At 37.2% G+C, this 22921-nt stretch overlaps 1 protein-coding gene across 1 annotated transcript in view; it reads right to left on the bottom strand.

Annotated features, from left to right (window-relative positions):
- TBK1 (TANK binding kinase 1) overlaps window positions 1-19095 on the bottom strand; it is a 26593-nt gene extending 7498 nt beyond the window's left edge. The window contains exons 1-15 of the mRNA XM_009281106.2: window positions 18984-19095; window positions 17000-17140; window positions 16074-16203; window positions 15260-15441; window positions 14206-14366; window positions 12176-12286; window positions 10196-10375; window positions 8463-8659; window positions 7168-7226; window positions 5894-5985; window positions 5361-5462; window positions 2625-2703; window positions 1602-1723; window positions 1398-1474; window positions 1000-1039 (exon numbers count right to left, since the gene is read on the bottom strand). Of these exons, the coding sequence (XP_009279381.1) occupies window positions 1000-1039; window positions 1398-1474; window positions 1602-1723; window positions 2625-2703; window positions 5361-5462; window positions 5894-5985; window positions 7168-7226; window positions 8463-8659; window positions 10196-10375; window positions 12176-12286; window positions 14206-14366; window positions 15260-15441; window positions 16074-16203; window positions 17000-17140; window positions 18984-19070 (1760 nt within the window). The 5' untranslated portion in view covers window positions 19071-19095. The remainder of the gene's footprint in view (window positions 1-999; window positions 1040-1397; window positions 1475-1601; window positions 1724-2624; window positions 2704-5360; window positions 5463-5893; window positions 5986-7167; window positions 7227-8462; window positions 8660-10195; window positions 10376-12175; window positions 12287-14205; window positions 14367-15259; window positions 15442-16073; window positions 16204-16999; window positions 17141-18983) is intronic.
- Window positions 19096-22921: the final 3826 nt, after the last annotated feature.

The following is a 22921-nucleotide window of genomic DNA, read 5'->3' as shown; positions in this document are numbered from 1 at the left end:
ATGGGGTTGTTGTGGCCGAAGTGCAGGACCCGGCACTTGGCCTTGTTGAATCTCATACAGTTGGCCTCGGCCCATCGATCCAGCCTGTCCAGGTCCCTCTGCAGAGCCTTCCTACCCTCGAGCAGATCAACACTCCCGCCCAACTTGGTGTCGTCTGCAAACTTACTGAGGGTGCACTCAATCCCCCCATCCAGATCATTGATAAAGATATTGAACAAGACCGGCCCCAAAACTGAGCCCTGGGGAACACCGCTCGTGACTGGCTGCCAGCTGGATTGAACTCCATTCATCACAACTCTTTGGGCCTGGCCGTCCAGCCAGTTTTTTACCTTAGGGCAACTTAAATAGCATTAGGCATCTGTGTATGAGGAACTGAATCGATCCTGAAACAAGTACAGCAGCATGAGCAGAGCAGCTGTTTACAGTTGCTCAAGAGTTAGTCAGTAGAGTCAGTGAAACCTAACGGGAATTTAGAGGCCCAGGCTACATACAGACACTTGATGTGGGCACCCCTCATAAGTGACAATTTTAAACAGGCACAGAGAACTGCATTAAAATTTATTTTGCATGCTATATGTCCTGGAAGATTAAATCATTCTAGAATGTCATTCAGCTAGCCCATATTTTTTTCATCTGTAGAAAATTATCTCTGCCTTAGTTACAAAGTCACTTTACTCTTACTGAGGGCTTTTTCCTCCCTAAAAAAAACAGGAAAGAAAAAATGTACTTCCTGTAAGACAGTTATGCCCAGATAACAAACAGGTATTTCACATCTACCTTTAGAAGGTCTATCAGTGAAGAAACTCCACTGCTAGAAAGCACCTCATTATCATAGCTGGCACCCCTATGCATTTAAGATATTTAAAGGAAATTTTTTACAAAGCAATCCTAAAGAGGTTATAATTTACAATAAAAATCAACAGAAGAGGTTATTGGCAAGAGCACCTGAAGGACCTGAAAGCAATCATGGTATTTCCCAAAGGTAACTTCAAAACTTACTTGTCAAACTTGTGAATTTGTTCTTCATTATAAGGAAGCCCTAGGATCAGAGCAGATGACAGACATTACCAGTTTAATTCTGTTAGTTGTATTTATGTAAAACTCCACTGAATTTACCCATTTCCTATATGGTTTCCTTCTCCTATCCTGATAGGTAAAAGTGGTCATTTACTTCTTTTTTTCCTCCTCTCCAGTCTTGCAATTCAAATCTATGAGATTAATAGTGGCGTTTCATTCATATGGGCTTTACAACAGTACCTCACTAAGAAAGACCTACAGATATATTCACTGTTGCTGACTAACTCTCCATTCCTACCACAAATATCCTAGTGGAACAAGGACTGACCTGTCCTTTACATTATACTGTATGTTAAAAGTGAATCAAGTAAGTTACTTACTTCGTTCTGCTTTGTCTTTTTTGAACTGATAATAAATATCTGTGATGGAACATAGCAGTGCCTGCAGCCTTTCTGGACTAGAGTGACAAAAGGAAGAAAATGAGATATTTTATATATAAACTTAAGTACCTATTAATGAATTTTATGAACTACAACTTAATGTAAAATTCAATACATATTAAAACAATTAATACAATTACTCACTTTCTGTCTTTTAGATGCATGCCTTCCTGATTTGCCCAGGTGTCAGCCAGTAAACCACCAGGAGAAAGTTTGTTTTTGATATCTTGAAGACTAGTTTCTATTGTGCCTTGAGAGCTGGAGAGCTACGTAAGAGCAAGAAAGTTCAATCTTACCACTGGGTAAAGCAAAAAATTACTTGAGGCTGAAAACAGACTGAGCACGTTAATACTATAGACCCATTTGTTTCACTGACCTTCATTAAAGAAACATGCGCAATTATCCACCTAGGCTTTGCTAGAACATGGTATTATTAAAGAAAGAATCATCTTTGATGCTGCATTTCTGTTAGTTAATATTTATTTTCTTTCAGCATCCGCAACAATAAGTTTCTACCTTTCATATATTCCCTATTTACTTCTACACTTGTTCTTTTGGTTTGTTAAGAATTCATATAATGACTATCCACATAATTCATACCTTTCTTTCTCCACAGTTCATACAACCTTCAAAATAAAAATGCATTAATCAACTTTAATTATTATTATAAATATTATTTATTTATGCTTTCAGAATGGAGAACTTTATACCTGCTCCCAGGACACCAGTGTGTAAAGTTATTTTCAATTTTTCCTTACTTGCCTGGAAACATGACGCAAATTTCAAAGCAAATCACTCTGAAGTGTGTTTGTATATGTATTATTTTAGAAAGCCAACGAAGTAGTTTAAAATTCTTTAAGGAAAGGGGAAAAAACTTCAAAGTAAAATATATTTTGTCACTATAAATTTTTACTCGAGTATTTTAGAAAATGAGACTGTATTTTCAGGAACTTATTATTTTCACTACACCGCGCTAATAAAAGGATTTACTCTGTTTTCAGAAAGATATCCACATCTCAGTATGGACATTTTAACAACCTTTGGCAATCTAGAAACGACTTTGAAAACTCAGCGTTGTTATTCACAGAAAAATCTGTGTTATCATGTATTGGCTTTTTCTTTAGAAACACCATTTTGAGAATGACACTGGCTTTGTAAGATACTTACACGCAACAGTTTTGTGTGTATCTCTGAAATTTCATCCACTTCTGATGCTTCCAAGTTGATCTGCATCAAATTTTCATATCTGACCACAAAAAAACCCCAAACAAACCACACAGTTAAAGAAAATAAACAAGCAGTGAATACACTCAAAATATTCCTTGAATCTAGAGATGAAAAATAACTACCTACTATGAAATACAGTATCTGTCAAGCAGCAACCATGAAACGCTGACAACCTTTAATGGCCATTAATAACGTAAACATTTTATTTATGAAAAAAGATTCCTTGAATTTTTTTCCTACATTTGAACTGTTAAAAAGAAGTTTGAAACTTCCATTCCTGACTTCTTTATTCTATTCTCTTTACTTGTACTCAACAGGCAGTGGAAAACTATTTCCTCTCATCAAATCATTTTTAAAAGGTTACCAAACTAAAGTTACTTAAAGTAGTCAATGACACACAACAAACTAATACTCAAGTGCACCAAAATGCTTTTCTGTGGAAACTTACTGGAAAGGATGAGTTACCAAAACCTTAAAGGCTGGGTTAATAGCACCATCTGTTCATATTGACACTTTCCATATGACCATAGCTCAAGTGCCAAGGAAATAATTCAGGATGATATTTTTCCTGTTGAGTATCAGGCACATTTTATTTTTAAAAACACCACCAAAACCAGCTCAGCTGCTTTCAAAAAAATACATACTTTGCCCAAGTTCAATACTTTGTTTACCTTTTCAAATAAAAGCTTTGCATTGTCATGATTTGAAGCATAACCTTGAAAAGGGAGGACAAACAAGAGGACACGTCCTTTGCTAACTCCATAAAAGCCTTCTGAAGTCAAATAAACTGAAAATCCTGCCCCTTCTTAAGAGGCCAGAAGACCATGTGCAAACACATAGCAAATTTCTGTTCACATGACAGCTACTCCAGTTCACAAGTGAACATAATTTTTGTTCAAATTGCTGCTCTGAGATACTGCTGAATGCAACAGAATCACAAATCAGAACCTACAGTGGTTTCTTCTGAGCTCTAAGTGGCTTTCTTCTGTGTGGACCTGGCAGAATGCAGGAAGAAGCTATCCGGACCAAATACAGAGTGAACAAGAACCAGTCCTGTCAACTAGTGTAAACTGGCTTGGAAGGAGAGTTTGGATTACAGCCCTGACGATTTGTAACTAGGTTACACAGGTATACTGTTATCTTGCTAGTTTCACTGTTTTTTTGTTTGTTTGTTTTTTAAAAGCAAGTACCTTAAAGCCCAGGTGTGTCAGTTTGTACATGTTTGACCTGCACAGAGCAAATCTGACAAATCCTTGGGTATCCATAATTACTACATACAAGCTGTTCAATTTGCACATGCATAGCAGCTCCAACGTGGCTTAAGTCTATTCTTAAGTCTACTCTGCAAACTCAATGGCTCTACATGTGTGCATTAATCATCTTGTGGGCATCTGCATTTTCAGAGCAGCCTGGAAGCAAGTTTAGAGAATCCTCTGGGATTCTCTGGGGGGGACAGCATTTGGGGGAGACTGGCAGTAGGCTGAACAGGAAAACCCGTAGGAGAATCCTATGAAGAGCTGGGGTTTAAAGTTTGTATCAGACTGCATAAGAATAACACACTTTAAAGACAGAGCTAATGCTAGTTTGTGGAAAGACTGAACAAAACACTGCAAGGACACTTTGAAAGTGGAAAAGAATGTGACTGAGAATTGGACGCTGAGTGGGACTCGGAGGTGAACCAAAGATTGCGAGAGAAAAAAAATGAAACTTGGAGGGAGAATTCAATGGTGCAGTCCCATCTCCTACAGACAGCACTTGACTGAAAGAGGTAAGGCAGAAGAGTCTGACCACTGGAAAACATTTGCTTCCTTGAAATGGAAGACAAGAGAAATGAGTGTCTTCTGTGGTCTTTGAAACTTGGAATTCTCCTGTTTTTTAAAAGATAAAAATTCTTTAGTTACTCCTTATTATAAATTTTGTCAGTTTTAAAGAAAGCGCTCTAAAAAACTTTCTACTATATAGAACTAAATGGGTTCATATGGGCAACAGTGAGATTCTGTGATACAGACCTCTGCCATTTGAATTAACCAAAATAGACAAAAATAACATAATAGGCACTTAAAAAAATGACAGAAGTAGAATTTCCTGTGCAGTTTACTTTTGGCATCCCTATGTGCATGCACTGTGATCTAGTGATATTCTACTGCAGCTTTGTTTTTTGGGGGGGTTTTGGTTTGAGTTTTTTTTGCAGCTGCTCTATGTTATATTTCAACATTAAAATTCCTTCCATGCAGAAAATGTTACGGTCTTAAAGCTGTGAAAGGGGAATTATTTAAAGTCATACTTAACAAACACACACAAGCAAACTCAGTGACAAAAGCACTAAAGCACTAATGAAAGGAAAGCTACTCGATTCTTTGTCCAGGCTTTACTATAGCTTCTAAAGTCAACAACAGCAAATGAGCTGAGTCAGAGAAGAAAGGAGAAAAAGAACACATACAATTACTACTCAATAGTAATTACCTGCTCCCACTAGGTTTAGCAGCAAAATTAACACTCTAATTTGAGTAAAGCATATTACTAAATCTGCTTAAGTCACTGCCATCAGCAAATCCATGCAGATTCAAATTTAATTTTTATATGCAGAAACCCTGTAAATAAACATAACTTAAAATACTGCTGTCATTACAGATGATAATGAAAAATCAATGCATTCAGTGTAGTGCTTCTACTCACATTTTCTCAGCTTTCTCAATGTTTCTGCTGCAGAAATCCAGCCTGATGACAACCTCTGTCTTTTTATGAGCCATTTCATTGTAATCATCCCTGATTATTTCACTAGAAAAGTGAAGCATTAGTCTATAACAAAAGTATTCAAATGCCATCTTACCATCAATCAGTAATACAATAATATACCTACAGTAATAACTGCTAGTAAGAATTGCTTTCAGTTAGAGAGGCATTAGTATAATCCTCATATAAAACTATCTTGTGCATGCTGCTCAATTGTACCTGCGTGTTACCAGCGGTTAGACTTAAATTATCCACAGAAGAAAGTGAAATTGCAAATACCTAAACCTTATTGCCAGAAAAATGATTTTTGTTTCCTTAATAACAGAAAGAAAGAAAAAATTCAGAAAGCCTATTCAGATTCAAGGAGTAAAAAAAAACCTCCCAAGATACTGGAATATCACAGAATTATGTATTGATAATCAAGGCATATCTCAATTAAAAAAAAAAAGCACAATGAAAGTCAATCAATTGCTTACATTAGCCATCGTATTCCTTTTCGCATCAGCTCCTGGTAAAGTAGCAAAGAACTGGCAACTTTACAAGCATAACATACAATACCTGTTACTGCCTGGTGGAAAAAACAAACAACATTAGTACTAATCTGGCACTCTCTTAATTATTTTGAGTCAATTAATCACAACAAAGCAACACAGATTAATAAAAGAAAGAACAACATGAAGATGGTAGTTTAAAATGCATAACTTTGCCCAAACTTTAGCCAGGAGATAACCAAACTCTCATTATGGAGGCAGAGCTAAACATGGTAGTGAGTTTTTCCAGTTACACTGAAATATCTGTTAGGGATGAAAATAAGTCTCTTATAGACAAAAATGACACCACTTACTCTCAGGATTTACTTTAATTTCTGGAAAGTCACAGGTACATTTCTTCAGTAGTTTAGGAATTAAACACATACATTAAAAGAAACTTGTAAAAAATTACACATTTTTAAATTCTAAGGCTAGGGACTCTCTTCATTCACTTAATTCCACTTACAAGTTTGCTGCATTTTTTAGAATTGTGAATAAAGTTTCAGAAATGATAGTTTACAATACTTTAAATAATTAGTATCAACTGATGACTTTCTGTTTATTAATTTTAAAAACTTCTGGTATTCAGAGAGACATGAGCTTTCAGGACTACCATGCTTGAATACAAGGCTCCTCAGCAGCCAGCATTTTATAGGCATAGTATAAATGGTGGTCACAAAGTCAAAGCATGGCAATGCATACGTCCAGTAGTTCTACAAAAATGACCAAGAGAATGAAACATCCTCTACTTGTCTCCCACAGATTCTGTTGCTTCTCTTGCAAATTTTCAGAAATTCCACTCTTCTGCAGAGTCCTAGAGACTCCTCTCTGTTGAGAGAAAGATGAAAGCTATTTTTCTTACATTAAGTTTTGTACCATCACAGGGGATGTTACGAACCTTCTAGCTAACTTCAGGATTCCAAAGTGGCAGGCTCCTTTCCCCCCATCACTGAATTATGCATTAACAAAGCACTTGGACTTTAGAAGGCTGGTTTTTGGGTTTGTTCTTGTTTAAAAAATATACGGACATACTTTGTATTCAAAGTATGGCTTTAAGATACTTTTAAAGCCCTTGTTAACAAATACATTTCTGTCAATCAGAATCCTCACTAGCATGTTAAAAATAGTTTCATTAACATTATTCATCTGAAAATCAAGTAGCTTTCATTTCAGTATCATTATCTGAGACAGGTATATAAATTAAAATCATAATTACTCACTTTAGCCATACTGGCATCCCCATCCAAATCATAACGTTGATGTACTTTAGGAAGTAAAACTGAAACATAAAACAAACATCTGTATTTTCTTACTTTCTGTAACAGACTTCAAAAGTTCAGGCTGTTTCTCCTCCCCACCCTGTACACTGTTTTCATGTGTATCTACATGGATTTTAATCTAATCTGTTACTGCCAAGCCTTTTAATATCGTGTGGTTCTCACGCACACCTTCAAAACCAGCCTTTGTCTTAAACGCTTTAAAGAACCCGGCATCTTCAGCAAACTGTCCTTCACTTCCTTTTCCAGACTCACTTTTGAACATGCTGCACAGCACAGATTTCATGCAGGTCTCCGCTAGCAATCTCTCTCCACTGAGAAAGCCAACCATTTATTTCCGTTCTTCAGCTCTATGTTTGCCCGCATGGGAGACCGTTCCCTCTTATCTCATGGTTGCTTAGTTTCATTAAGACTCTTAAGGGCAGTAGCTTTTTAAAACTTAGGGTGGCCTGTATCAGCTGAATCTCCTTTGTTCTCATGCTCATTGACTCCTTCAGAAAGCTCTGACACAGTATAAAGGCCCTGTTGATGCTTCCACAAACAGCTCACCTACCTACACTTTTCAGCACCTCTGTGTGAGTGCCAGCTGGCCCGAGCAGTCAGTACATAGGACATACTGACAAAAGCAACACTGACCTCTCAATTGGAGGCATGTCCTCCAGCTCGTCTCTTATAAAAAAGGGCTCTGGCACAGGGCCGTCTATAAGCCTCTTAATGATAAATGGAAATGCAAAAATTTAATCTCTTTTTTTCTGTTATGGCATTACCTTATCTTCTAAGCAAAAGTAAGTTGTTAAGACCTCCTCTGTTAACTGAAAGAATAACCGCATTCATGACAAATTTAAAAAAAAAAAAAGTGCAAGACTTGAATTTCCACTTAGTGAGTAATGGAACAAAAGAACCAGCTTTGAATTACAGTCTATAATGTTCCTTTCTGCTTGTTAAAAGCGTCATGCCTCAAAAAATTTCAGGACTCCATATGCACCACTACATCTTAACACACAAATGCTCAGGTTCACAGCACTAGGAACATTACAAGCAGCTACTGTTTCTGTAAAAATATGCTGGATACTCAGCTTTTTTGAAAAAAATTGGACTGCGTACTTAGAATTTCAGGCATCAACAGAGAAAGTTTTCAAACACTATTTCTAAGACACAACAGACATAAAACGATAATTAAATAACCCAAACTATTTACAAAAGATAGCCATAAGAAAGGGGAAATGACTTTCATATACCTTCTTCATAGATTAATCCGACAATGTTCACAGCCTCCCTGCTTACTACAAAGATAGGATTCTCCTCAGTTGTTCTGGGGAAGTGCTGTGCCAATCTGCCAGGCTCTAGTATTAAACGCCGACCTTCATATATCAGTTCTTGATTCTGAGATGGTATTTTTGTCTGTTTGTAGACCAACTCATGAAATATAGCAGCTCTATAATACAAACAATATATTCAGTAGTAGTTAGACTCACTAAAATAGTTCAACAGTTCAGATTTTATATTATTTAAATAAAAATCTCTTCTCCTTCTGATTAAGAACTGGCTTTACACATAAAGCATTTGACTTATAAGCAGAAGAAAAAGCAGCACACTGCCTAAGGCTCCGGGTTGCTCTGTTACAAAAATAAATGCTATTGCCTGCAAAATATCAAACTTCCCTTTCTACCTCTGATTTTCCACCAAAGCACGTCTGTGTAAATGAACTTGCTTTGGCCTGAAGTCTGAAGGTCAGTAAAAACAAACAACCAGATGAGAGGAAGGAAGCACACTTTAGTTTTCTCAGGCATACCCATTTCTTCAAAGGAGATGGATGGTCTCTCTAAAAGAGAAGTCTGGTGTTTTACATGTCAAAAAGCACACACTTTGAATTTGGTCTGTAAGCTAACAGATAGCCAGATTATCTCCTAAAATAGCGGTGATAAGGAAGGCCAAAGACACTTTGGTATTTTATTTCCAGCAATCAATGGATACAAAGCATAAGAATTTATAACACACCCACCCCCCCCACCCCCCCCAGCAAAAAAAAAAACAAACCAAAAAACCAATCTCAAACCAAACAAAACCTCCCACAAAGACGAAAAACCTTAAGCACAGTAACAGGAAGGACCAATTTGCCTCCTGTGCAGCACTAGTAAAGTGTCACTTCTTAATACTACAGCTAGTATATAAAAAATCATAAAGGTAAATAATAATAAAATAAATTTTAAAAATAAAGTACAAATAGCAGTTTCAGCTACAAGCAAGACTTCTCTGAAAAAATAGTATTTGGGCTCTCTCAAAATACAAATGACAGAATAGAAGAGAAAAATTGGAAAAGGCCAGAACTGTATTTACACATTTGATGAAATAACTGTATCTGTTCGCATATTAGAGAATAACACATGCTCGGTATTATCTGTAATAAAACAAAGAAAAGGCACTTATTTTTGTATCAAACTGTAAAGCAGACTTTACAGCTTTTAACATCAGCACTTAACGACCATAAAGTGAACTCCATATAACTCAGGATCCTAAATTGTACCAATTACAACTTCAGAACCCTTGTGAGAGTTTTATGTCAGACACAGACGATGGGCACATTTTGTATTCTTGAGGACAAGATAAGAAAGCGAGAGTTGAACACAGCCTCCAGAAAACTACTTTGTAAATAAGTAACATATACAAATGCGGGATGAGTTGGTATCCATCAAGAGCACAGACACATTGTAACACATCAAGGATGAAGTCTGTGTTCTGTCACTGATTAAGACCAAGTTTAAGATCAGTTGATTTGACCTTCAGTGATTTTATTTTTATTTTTGGTCAACATGCTTCTATGCACTGTGACTACACAGGAGAATTACAAGCTTTCACTCCCTCAGATAAACCGCCAAGGAAAGGCTACTGAATTTGTAACACTGGTGATCTGAGGTCACAGTACTGTTTGCCTGAAAAAGAGCAAAGTAATGAAAATAGAGAGAACACTCACGTATTATAGCTGTGAATATAAACTTTGTGCAAGGTCATCTGCTGTAGTGAAAAGATGTGGATTATTATTCGGTGCAGTATGTCACTTGTCTCTGCAAAGAACTGGTCAAATCCCCAGCATTTTTCCTGGTCTGCTTCAAGAATATTCGCAAGGACTGGTGTGAGCAGTACTTGCAGACCCCTAGAGGACACCAGGAAGAGAGAAGAGAGCTTGGATCTACTTGAATCTTTTCACCTTGTAACCAATTGCAGTACTTCGTTTGACTTGTCTCACGAATGCAAATCTATTATCCCTTGATGAATACTCCAGTGCTTTTTTTTTTTTCCCCCCTCTACTGAACAACAAAATGTTCAACGGTAATGTCCATTGTTTCTCATTAATACACATACTTTATCTCTTTCCTTTTTAGGCTCAACTATCAAATATTTTTTCCTTGGTATTTGACAAATTTCATGGGCATTGGAAAAATGGCATGCAATTTAAAAAGTCTACATCGTAGAGCTAAGGTCACCTTCTACCACTGCTGGGCAGTAGTCTTTTATCTGGCTCACCCCACACACTTACCACAGTTTATCACTTTGAAGGAAGCTACTGCCATTTATGGTTTGCCGGCTGAGCTGCTTGTGTGAGCACACTATGTTGCTTTCGATCAAAATCAGCTGGGTTAGCAAAGACTCATTATTTAAATTGTCAACAGTAACAGAATTCATCCTGATTGAGACGGGGCTCAATAAGTACTCCATGCATGCAGCTCAACTGCTGCAGAGAAAAACGTGCAACTATTGCCTGACAGTCGTTACTATTCTAGGAGAAAGGCCAGCTTAAATTTCTTGTATTTCTACTTTGAGAATCTGAATTGCAAGGAACTTTATGGATCCTACTCCTGTGTTATCATGAACAACTTCTTCAAAGTTTTAACATTATGTACATGTCAAACCTGAATCCAGCAGTAAAACCGGTAACGTTTTGAAGCAAGCTCCAGTGGCTTACGAGCACACTGAGGGCCCCATTAGAGGTCAGTGGATGCTGCGCTCAAACTCACTTTAGTACTAAACTTCTAACGGTAAATACTGTTTAAATGCTACTTGAAAATATTACTGTAGACAGATGTTTAATGAAAAAATCTGCTTCCTTTATTATTTCAAGCACTTCAATTATATGGAATAAGCAGAAGAGACAACTGAGCAGTATCATGAAAAATATACATAAATTGCAAGTTCTGCACACTATAAACTAATGAATTGAAATAAACCAGACTTTCACTCTACACCCCTTATGGATCTACATACTTGGCTTTCAGAAAAGTTTGTTTCTAGAGTCTGTTCACAGGACAATTTCTTTCTCCCTTTACCATGAAAGAGTAGTAACTTTAAAGTACTGAAGAAGTCTCAGGAAGACAAATAGGTAAATGGGTTATGGGAGGTGTTTTTAAGATCATACTGAGATTAGATTTTCCATGGCTCTTCCTACTGAGTATTATGACATATGAAGCAAAAATATGATGATAAAAGAATTTAAAAGATACTATGAGAATATGTTAAAACGTGCTGATGTGAATTTTTTTCTGGCAAAAATGTAAGTCTCTGAACTGCCTTTTCTTATAATTTCCTTCCTACTGCCTAATCTTTGTTATGTCTGAAGTCACATTCTTGCAAGAAAGGGGGGCCGTCAATTCAAAGTTTATTAAATCTTCATACTCTTTCCTGAGGATGGAGAAAATATAGTAATAATCTTTCTTTTACCCATACCACTTCAGATTCTCAGGTGCTCATTTGTAAATCAGCAGTCATAAAACTATTTGGACAGATGGGAAGAAAGAACACTTGATAACCTAATAGTAGGCTGTACCGATCTACTGAAGAGTTCAAAGAAAACAACTGCAACAGTCAGATCTCTGTTCCAAAGACCCAGTCCTGAGAGAATAACTAGAAAAGCCTAATCAAGTAGCATTGAAACATTTTGTGAGAAGTTCAGACTTACTTTGAAAGACTACAAGAAACAGGCATCTCCCAACTCCACTCAATTGGTCCATTTTCTGCTTTCTGTATTCCAGAAATAGCACCAGAAGGCTTTCCAGTGATTATTTTATACCTGCGATACATTATAAAAATAATAGAGACTTCAACTACTACTTCTTATACATACATAGGTCTAGTAACTAATCCTCGAAGGGGTATCAATAATATAAATCTAAACAACAGGTTGGCCTAAATTTGTAGGTGGTGCAATAATTAGGAAGCTTCACTTACAAGCTGACAGAGAGTGGTGCTAAAATAGTAAACAATGAAAAGGAAACACTTCAGGCTATGTTGGAGAAGCAACTTTGTCTACCTCAGGTTTGGGAAAAATTTAGGAGAGACTTCAGGCATCACTGAAGGAAGCTGAAGTTTTTTCACAAGTGTTAATTAATCAAAGTCAGATTTCCAAGGCAGTTCAATTTAGCATTTACATGACTACCTTCTAGCATGTTCCATGGCAAGAGATGACATTTAGCCAAAGTCATTTGGGGATAAAGAAGGAACAGGAGGTGGGCTTTGAGAAGTTACTTTAACTTGGAAACATCTAGCAATTTGGATAAAATTTGGCATTGTCTAACTTTGTACTGAACAGGCTAATATTTCTCAAATTTCTCATGAAACAAATCAGGAGCAATAGGCTTTCTGCAACAGAAAATTTCAGTTCTGCTTTCTCTTTTTGGAGGATGAGGTACATACAAAACATATGTTCCTTGCTTATCTCTCAAGCAGATACAACAACAAGAATGTCTGCGAGACAATCACAGGATGAGCAGTTCCTTAAACTAAGGAAATTGGAGTCAGCTTTGCAAGGAGTACCAGAACAGAGATGTTATTGGCCTAGAGTTCCCAAGTATCACCTTGCCTTATTTTTTAAATGCAACACACAGAACAACAACAAAATAGAACTAGACTAAGATGAAACAGGAATCAATTCCAACCAGCACATCATAGAGACAACTTCTGTTTCCCATTCAGGAGCTACCCCTGTTATTGTCAGCCACAGTCCACAGCTATGCTACTCAAAAAATGTCAGTCTCATGGGTAGCGCATGCATTTCAAGATGGCCTGGGAAGACAATCATTTAAAGGACAACAAAAATTTGCAGCACTGAAAACCCATTTCAGAATACCATAATTTTGCCTGAATATCCAAGTTATATACACCACACTGCAACAGACCAGCCTAGCGCCACGGTGAAGGAAAGATGCGTGGAAAAACATCAGTATTTTGGGGGAGCTCTGATGCTTAATTCAGGTCTTAAGGTGCCACACAGTAAAATCCTTGTTGAAGCAGAATGTTTGTACTGGTTTGGCTGGGATAGAGTTAATTTTCTTCATAGTAGCTAGTATGGGGCTGTGTTTTGGATTTGGGACCAAAACAGCATTGGTAACACAAGGATGTTTTAGCCATTTCTGAGAAGCGCTTACACAGCGTCAAGGCCTTTTCTACTTCTCACACTGCCCCGCCAGCAAGTAGGCTGAGGGCAGGCAAGAAGTTGGAAGAGGACACAGCCAGGACAGCTGACCCCAAGGGATATTCCATACCATATGACATCATGCTCAGCAATAAAAGCTGGGGGGTGAAATTTGCCAGGGCGGCAGTTGGTCAGGGAGTGACTGGGCATCAGTTGGCTGGTGGTGAGCAATTGGGGTTTTTTTGCATTTTTGTTTTTTTTTTCTTTTGGTTGGGGGGGGGGGGGGTTTTTTTTTTTTTTTTTAAACTTACTAAACTGTCTTTATCTCAACCCACGAGTTTTTGCACTTCTACCCTTCCAATTCTCTTCCCCATCCCACTGCAGGGGAGTGAGTGAACAGCTGTGTGGTGCTCAGCTGCCTACTGGGGTTAAACCACAAGAAAGTTAAAGAACATTTTTCCTTAAATATTTTCACTATTTTAATGTTTACTATATGTGTGTAGGATTTCTTGATAAAAAGCATTTCATGGACTGACTTAATTTACGAACAGATAAAATTCTCCTTCTAAATTACCTACATCACTTCCTTGTTTCTACGAGGTCCTTCAAAAGGTCGGAAAGGCAAACTCCCTGTTGCAGCATGGTAAAAGGTCACTCCTATGCTCCACAGATCAACTGTTGCTCCGTACTTTTTCTGGTGCTCTTTCCTCAAAACTGCTCGTTCATACATATCAGGATGCTAAAGAGAAAAAAACAGAAAAAAAGAAGTTAGAATTGCTTTAGGAACAATATAAAGAACAAAAACCCAATCTATCATTTCACAGCAAGATAATTTGTCATTCCAAACTTTCAGCTCTTTAATCAAAAAGCAAAGTTACCTTGTATCATAGAATTTGCTTAAGTTATTCTGACAGAATACCACAAAAGTGTTTTTGTGGTATCATACCACTAGGTATGATAGCCACTTAAAAGTTTGCAAAAAATATTTTAAAATTTAGCTAAAAATAAAATATATTTTATTAAATATATAAAAATATATAAAAATATTTTAAAATTTAGCTATAGATTGACTACTAGAATAAAACACCACTAAAGAAGAGGAGAAAGCCAGTATTCCTCCAGATGATTTTGAAATAACAGAAACAAAATTGGAAAAAGATCCATAGCAGAGGAGAATATCAGTTACGGTACTACATGTGGGAAAACACAGCAGGAAGAAAATTACACCTAAGATGCTTGTACTGATGCTTCTCTGCCTGCCTCTCTTTGGTTAACTAAGATGCCAAGTGACTCTTAACCTAACATCATCCAAGTAGCTCAAATACAAACTGAAAAATATCTACAGAGATAAAGGTAAAGACATTCATAACTAAAATACTGTTGTTTTTCCTTTCACACAAGGCAACAGTGGAAGTTGGACCTGGGAATTATTTAAAAGCTACTGTGCTCAGATCAGCAGAAGAACTGGCACGACTCAAGGTGAAAAAGGTGGAAAGTTATAAAAACAGTTAATAATACAAAGGTTTAAATACTAATTCCCAACAGTCAGGCCTTCACCTATTCAACTCTTATCACAAACAGTCCCGGGCTTCAAACATTTCTTCAACAGAAAGTGAAATCATATGGGCTTACTAAATACTCTTCTGTGCCATAGAGAGAAACAAATTGTTCATCATCTTCAAGTTCTCTTGCAGCACCAAAGTCTGTAAGTTTGTAAACAGACTGACCATCTTCACCTATAACACGCATTATATTGCCTGGTTTGATGTCACGGTGCACTATTCCATTCTCCGGATTCAGATTCACCCCAGCCACTTCAATTAAAAAAAAAAAAAAAAAAAAAAAAAATTTGTTTATAAAAAACCAAAACAGAATTTGTGTATACATCTTGACACAGACTGCACAAGCATTGACTGGTAACTGAGGGTAGGAAGATATATGTGTTTACTTTCTCATTTGGAAATGGGAATGAGAAGGGACACTCAATTAACAAAAAGACCAGGACCAGAGAATATTCTAAGCATTTTTGCCTTTTTTTCTTTCAAACAGCTAAATTATAGTATTTCTTGCTCTCAGCAACATCTTTCCCATAAAGTAACGGAGGAAAATTTTATAACAGGCAGACACAGGTAAACCTCACTATTTTTCTGATTTACTCTTCTGAGATTAATTATCACTAGGAATCAGTCCAACATGTGACAAATAATCTTGAAACAAACAAACAAAAAAGAATTATAGCAATGCTTTAAACAGAAATGGCTTCTTAATGCAGCTATCTATACCAATATAGACATAAATAAAAGATGTGACTCCATATAACCATATTAATTTGTTCAATTAGTTGACAGTCATTCGAATTCCTCGTCTCTTGCTGTTTCAAGATAAACAAAACAAGTATGAGTTTGTTTCAGTCAACGAATTAGACTAAAGAGCAAAGTCTACATACCCACATCTCTCAAAACAATTAAGAACTCAGACTCTGGCAAACCAAAGGCATTAGTTGGCTCCTCTAAAACTGTATATAAACTCCCACATGGACAAAATTCCATAACTAGTACTTTGTGTCTAGTCGTTGTCTGGAAAAAAATTAAAAAAGATAAGTCTGTGACTATTGTGAAAACAATGTCAGAAATTACATACAACCACAGGATCTTACTTTCAAGGAAAAAAAAAATTTTAGCTAGATCATAAATCCCATTCTGGTGATTTTCTTCAAAAGAAGCGCAGGTGAATTTTTATATTGTTTCATGTATTCTAACTTGGAAAGGGGGAGTGAAATTTAAGAAAGCCTCAAGTTCTAGGCACTTACAGGGTTGACAGCAATATTCATAGGTGGATAAATGAGAAGCTATAGCACAGAGGAGCAGAGAGCAGCAATTGTCCTTCTTTCCTCTTTACTAATCTCAGCATCTGGGTCATTTCAACTGATCAGTCTCAGTTTCAGCACAACTACTGCAATTCATACTAACATACAGTTCTACATGTCCTATGTCATTATTTTAGTTGGTTGCAAAGCAAAAGCATAAAATTGTCAGGATTATTGAAACACCTCCAACTATCAGTATGTATTAAATATTCATACATGTAAATAGCTTAAAAATCCTAATTCAAGATAAAGCTTAGGACAGTGGCTTCTCGAGATGGCTTTGAAGAATCACAACCCGTGCCTACACACTGAAAGCAAGCATATTCTTTCAACAACAACAACAAAGAAAGAAAAAAACCAGTGGTGGTTGGGTCAGAGTATTTATATCATATATGCTACCATTCTTTAAAAATGTAATTTTGTCCTCTATAGTAAGGATAAAGCAAAAAGACAGTTACTGTGGTTACTACCACGCATCTCAGATCACAACTACAACAATTCATTACCTCTTCTTCGATGGCAAACAATTTGACAATGTTCTTATGATTTAGTTTCTTCAATACTTCAAACTCTCGCATCTGAACATCCACGGGACGAAGGAAACTTATACTATTAAATACTTTGACAGCATATAAATCACCAGTTTTCTGTTCAAAACAAACAAATGACTAATCAAACAGAAGCATAAGATTGTAAATGTACACATACCCATTATCCAAGCATTTTGAGATCTTCTGTTGTGCATACGAGCATACACAGATTAGAAATAGTTCAAAATAGTATGCAAACAGACTAGCAGAATGGAAACTCAATGTTAGCCCACAAAATCTAAGTGCTTTTAAAAAAAGAATAGTTAGCATAAGAAAGGCTACACATTTAAGAATGACCCATAAACTTAGCTGAAAAATAATTTTTCAGCAAGAGGTAAGCCACTTGCACAAATCAATAAGAAACACACACACACTACAGTTGAGAATCTTGGCTTGCTTAACTTAAGAGACAACTTTTGGAAGCTGAATGTTGCTCTCTTTCTTTATTGTTCTGTTTATACTGATAAAGCAGTACTTTGTTTTTTCAAAGAAGGCAGTGTTAAGCACTACATACCACTCATGCAAAATCCTGAAGCAATTCAAAAACTCACATAGTAAGTGACAGGAGCACAGTCAGGAGCTTAATCAGAGACTTAAGTTCTCAAGTGGGACTAAGCCCCAACATGCTCAGGCACCCACAGCATCAGCTGAGAGTGCAACTCCTGTCCCTCTTAGGGCAAAGTACCTCCCTGCGCCCGCTCTAGGGATAAGCTTATGTTCACAGTCTTGTGTGTGACAGATTCTTTCTAAGGACAAAGCCTTCCTGTTGTTAGACTAGGTGTGTTGTACAGCACACTTACGTGCACTATTGGTGCCCAGGTAAAAGTTTTCTCCCATTGACAATGAGCTGCAGGTCATGTGCTCAGAATAGCGAGGGTGATGAGAGATGCAACCATGAAACCATTAAGATTTACAGGGGAATCATTCTGTGTTGAAATTCACTCACCCAGAAAAGCACATTAACAGCTAAATTATTGCTTAGTGTGGCTTCACAGTTAAATGTGGAACACAGAAAACACTATAGCTTATATATAACTTCCTATTGATTTCACACAGACTGTCATTACTATAAGGGAACATTACTTTCACAACTAGGCTTATCTTCATTTTGTGAGACGTACCGTGACCTACACAAGTAAGGTCATGTTAGCCCCTCAACTCAGGTTACAACATACACATCAGTATATAATTTACATGGCAAAACTGCTCAAAGATATACTATTTTGTACTGATTACTCAAGGTGTGTCACCAAGAACGTGGTGTCCTAGACACGTATGAAGCATTGACTTCCGGACAAAGACTAACAGCAACTTCATCCAATATGATAATAGAATCATAGAATCATTGAGGTTGGAAAAGACCTCTAAGATCATCGAGTCCAACCATCGACCCAACACCACCATGCCCACTAAACCATGTCCCTAAGTGCCTCATCTACACAATATGTTAAGAATATTTCACTTACGGTACAAAACCATAAAAATCACAAAAAACAGGTTTTAAAAGAACAGGGAAAAACTATGAAAAGAAAATTTAACAAAGAAAAAAAATAACACATCATGTAATAAAAACTGGTAAGACTTTTATTCCTATTTAAATTCTTAAGCAAGGACTATTTTTTTCATAAAACTGAAGAATGGAGGAATGAAGAATTAGTAACAGTTAATATTTTACAAGGATAAATAATACAATATTAAAAACAAATCCTCAGAAATAACTGTAGAGAACTCTAATTCAATGAATGAATATTAAAAATTAAAAACTAAGTATGAATAATTACAAAGATATATTTGCTTTAGGCCTAAATCTTGAACGGTTTTCTGTTGATTTCACGACGCTACTCACATATGAAAAAATTTCAGTTTTACATGTTACTCAGATTAGTAATTCTTCACAAACCTTATGACGTCCCCGGAAAACATTTGCAGTAGCTCCCTGTCCTAGAATGTCAGACAACAGCCAGAGGTAATTCGCGGTGCTCTGCATCTTTGCTCTTTGATTAGACAGTGTTCTTTTTCACCTTAAAAACAAAAGGTTAAATACATTGAATTATAATTTAGTGAAATACATGAAAGGGACTTATTTTAATTAGAAGGAAAAAAAAAAAGAAAAACCCACAAGTCCAAAGACATACAGAAATAATTAAGAACATCTAAGTAGAGGAATAAGAGGTGAAACAAACAAAAACAAGCTCAGCAATCAAAACTAATGCCCTAGACACACCACCTCTCTCATCTGAGGTCTTTACTCCCCAAACTTTGAAAACCAACTGGAAAAGTGAAAGCTTTATAATCCCTTTTCTGTTGTACATAGTTGTTTAAATGATCCGGTAACAAAAACTATAGGAAAGAGTCAAAAACACGTGCACAAGGTCTTTTGAAAATAAGCATGACCTGTAATCGAATTCCATTATTCAGTATATATGCCAAAGAACAGACATTAGAGATGATGGCAGATACGTATACAGATCTTTTAGATCACTTTGGCTCTGGAAGTTGCACTTCAGTACAACTGTAAGGAGCCGGACTAACCACTTACAAAAGGCTATTTTTACATGAACTAGATAAAAGTCACAATTAACACAAGTGTTTTCAGCTACTTGCTAGAACCACCAATTACTACTGGAAGAAATTAAGGGACATTTCTAAAATTTCACATTTGGTATGTCAGATCATTTCTAGAGAGACAGCCTGGCTTCCCCACCCTTCCCGAAATGTAAACTGTCAGATACTCAGGTCTTCACAGATTCAAAAGAAAGAGGAAAAAAAAGTTTGATTAAATTAAAATGATTTAAAAAAATTAGAAATGCCAGATTTCCCCCCTTGCCAAAACAGGAGGAGCTGCAGGTGAATACCCTTACCTTTTTGGTTTAATTAAAGCACTGATTTTGCCATTAAATCTAGCCAAAGGCTCTAAGATCAAAGATGTAGCTTCCTCGATCTAGAGAATCTTAAGAGCAAAACGGCAACTGGACCGGGGAAGGTCCTACAGCAGCAGCTTTTCCTCACAGCCTGGCAGGGGACCCTGCCTCTGCTTGTGTTAATTGACAAGAAGCAGCTAACTGATACTCAAAAGAAACAAAAAAAGCTTTTCCTGTAACTACTGGAAGAAGAGGTATGACAGAATTTCCTCTGCATGCTTATTATGAGAAGGTGGTTGGTACTTTTTGAGAGCTTCTTGTTGCACAAGATGACACCACCAGAAGCCTCACAGCATGCACTGCAGGAGATTGGAGGAAGCCGCACACCAGTGCACTGCAGGAGATTGGAGGAAGCCGCACGCCAGCCACCACCACAGCACCGTTTGCCCATCCTGCTCCAGCAGCCAGCTGAAGCACCTGCCTTTGCACTGTTCCTGATCATACCCATGCCATGCCGCAAAGAGACAAATTTTCTCACGACTCTGAACACATTTCTCCATGCATAGCGACTGCGGATTTCATACTTTCATTTAGCTATTCGTTCATGTAAGATGTGGAATTTCTTGCAAAGCTGTCCCAAAACATCCAGGCAATGACACGTAGCATACAGAACACAACAACACAGTGCAAAGACCTGACATTACTCTAAACTAAATTCAGAGTCATGCAGCAACATCATTTTAAAAATCTAGATAAAGTTCTTAATGCCTAGAGCAGGGAAGAAAGGTTTTATCTCAAATCTGAACCAAAAAACACAACACCACATCCCAAACAATTCTCTGTTAACTCTGACAAGGCAATCTGCCATAGTAGAATAAGATAACTTCTCCCAGATGGCAATTACTGTAGATGCCAAAGAGCTATCTATGATGCAGACATAGAAGGTAAGGAAGAGGTCTGCAAGGAAATAATGCATAGCCCACTCTGTAAACCATTGGTAAAATTTCCGAATTAAAAAAATTCCTCATAATTAAACCCCTGCTTCTAACAAGCCAGCTGGCACATCACCAGTAAACATGTATTTTGTCGTTTATTTCAAAGCAACATTCATTAGACTCATACCAAGATGCAGAAACATAATGAATCCTTTCTAAGCAGACAGAAAGTGCGCAGAAAGATCAAGTAAATGCAGAGTTTCTTCACCGATGTCTATTCAAATACCAAAAATTTTAGCAGCCTATTAGAGATTGAATTATTATGTTGCCCAAAGTGATAAAGGTGAGCTAACTTATGTATGAGATCAGCTCTCTTCCTTTACCTTCTTACTTTCTAATTAAATCTGCATGAAGGTCAATGGGTGAAAACAAAACAAAAGGACAAGTCTGCAACAGATGAGCTTGAACATCATTCAATGGATTTAAAAAAAACAAAACAGGAAGTCACTAATGGGTTCTCAAGGTCTGTCTTTTTTCACTTGTAAAACTACAGATATAATTATGCCAGTATTAATCCCAGGGTACATATCTGGCACCAAACCAAAGTCAGTGTTGCACTATTTTACTTCTTTTGTCAAAATAGTATTTTTATAATAGTAACAAAGTCTACACTCTTTTGGCAGTGTCTTCACTTTTAAGGCATAAAGTCTCATTCAGCTTTAATTTTAATCTTCAAATTATAATAATTTGATTCAAAAACTTATACAACATGTTAGACCTCCTTTGATTTAATACCTTTCCTTTCTTAGACTGATTCAGAACTGACCTTTGCTAAATACTCAGCATGTCGAGTTTTCTTTTCATATCTTCCTAAATCAACTCACTAAGAGTTTCATGTTCAAAAAAAAAAATATCTCTAACTGTACGATTGGTCCTGTCACTAGATTTAATGCTGAACATTCTATTTCTTCACATCTCACTTATGGTCATTAAGCCTGATACTAGATGAGTCAGAAGTTTCTCACATATATCTAAAGGTATCTCTGCTACCAGCAGTTTGATTTATTGTCCCCCATGACTCATTAGCATTTCAAGGGTTTGGGGGCTGCTTTTTGGGGTTTTTTCAATATTCTTCTGCTTCTGGTGATGTTACTACTTCTTTATGTGTCAGCAGGGTGGATTGTAATAGAAAAAGACTGCATTGCTAATGTGATTTTTTTTTAAACTCCCAATGCTTTAAAGCAGGAGTACTCACAATTAATACGAAGAAGTTTGCCGTCACCTCAGGCACGCGGGATAAGCACACAAAGCAGGTACTTCCCATTAATAGCTGCGATGTACAAGTTCATCAGGCAAGTCGGGACAGATGATGAAGTTAAAGTGAAGGCTCTTTCTGTCTACAGGCAAGATCCCATGTGCCACCAAAGCTGACAGGCAAGGTACTGAGGTTCTGAATAAATATTATGTTAGCATTATACAGTCTGGTAAATATGAAGGTTTTATACTTTCCTGTATGCCCTCTCTTGACGCCTAGAAAAGAAGTTTCTCCCCCTGAAGTTCCTGCTTCCTACCCCTGCGTTCTCCACCTAACTTCCTTCCAGGAGTTTCCAGTCCAACAGCTAGTATCTGAATTATCAAAATACCCTGCCCTGGGCCAGACAAGGTGCTGCTTGAACCCATATGAAGCAGCACACGCTCCCAAAGGCCCGCAAAACAAATGGCAAGCCTGGCTCCAGTGCAGCTCATCGCCACTGCTCTTGTGTTTCCAGTCCGTAACGGGGGAAGAGGACTCCCTCTGTCAGGGACAGCGGCTCCTGGAAAGCTATGGAGGGCCATAGGCTCGCCTGAGCGACCCAGCCAGCCCCAGGCTCAGAAATGTGGGGTATGGAGAGCACAGTACATATCCACATACAGGGCGTCCTTCCCGAGATAAAAGTTTAACAACTTCTACGACCACAAAAGCTATGCCACTACCTGAGGAAAGCTTTATACAAACCACTGGCAAACATACACTTCGCTTGGCTTTTTTTTTTCCCCTTCAA

The sequence above is a fragment of the Aptenodytes forsteri genome, unplaced genomic scaffold (genome assembly GCF_000699145.1).
Source record: "Aptenodytes forsteri isolate BGI_AS27 unplaced genomic scaffold, ASM69914v1 Scaffold4, whole genome shotgun sequence".
NCBI lineage: Eukaryota > Metazoa > Chordata > Aves > Sphenisciformes > Spheniscidae > Aptenodytes > Aptenodytes forsteri.
This window is presented reverse-complemented; position numbering and strand designations above follow the sequence as displayed.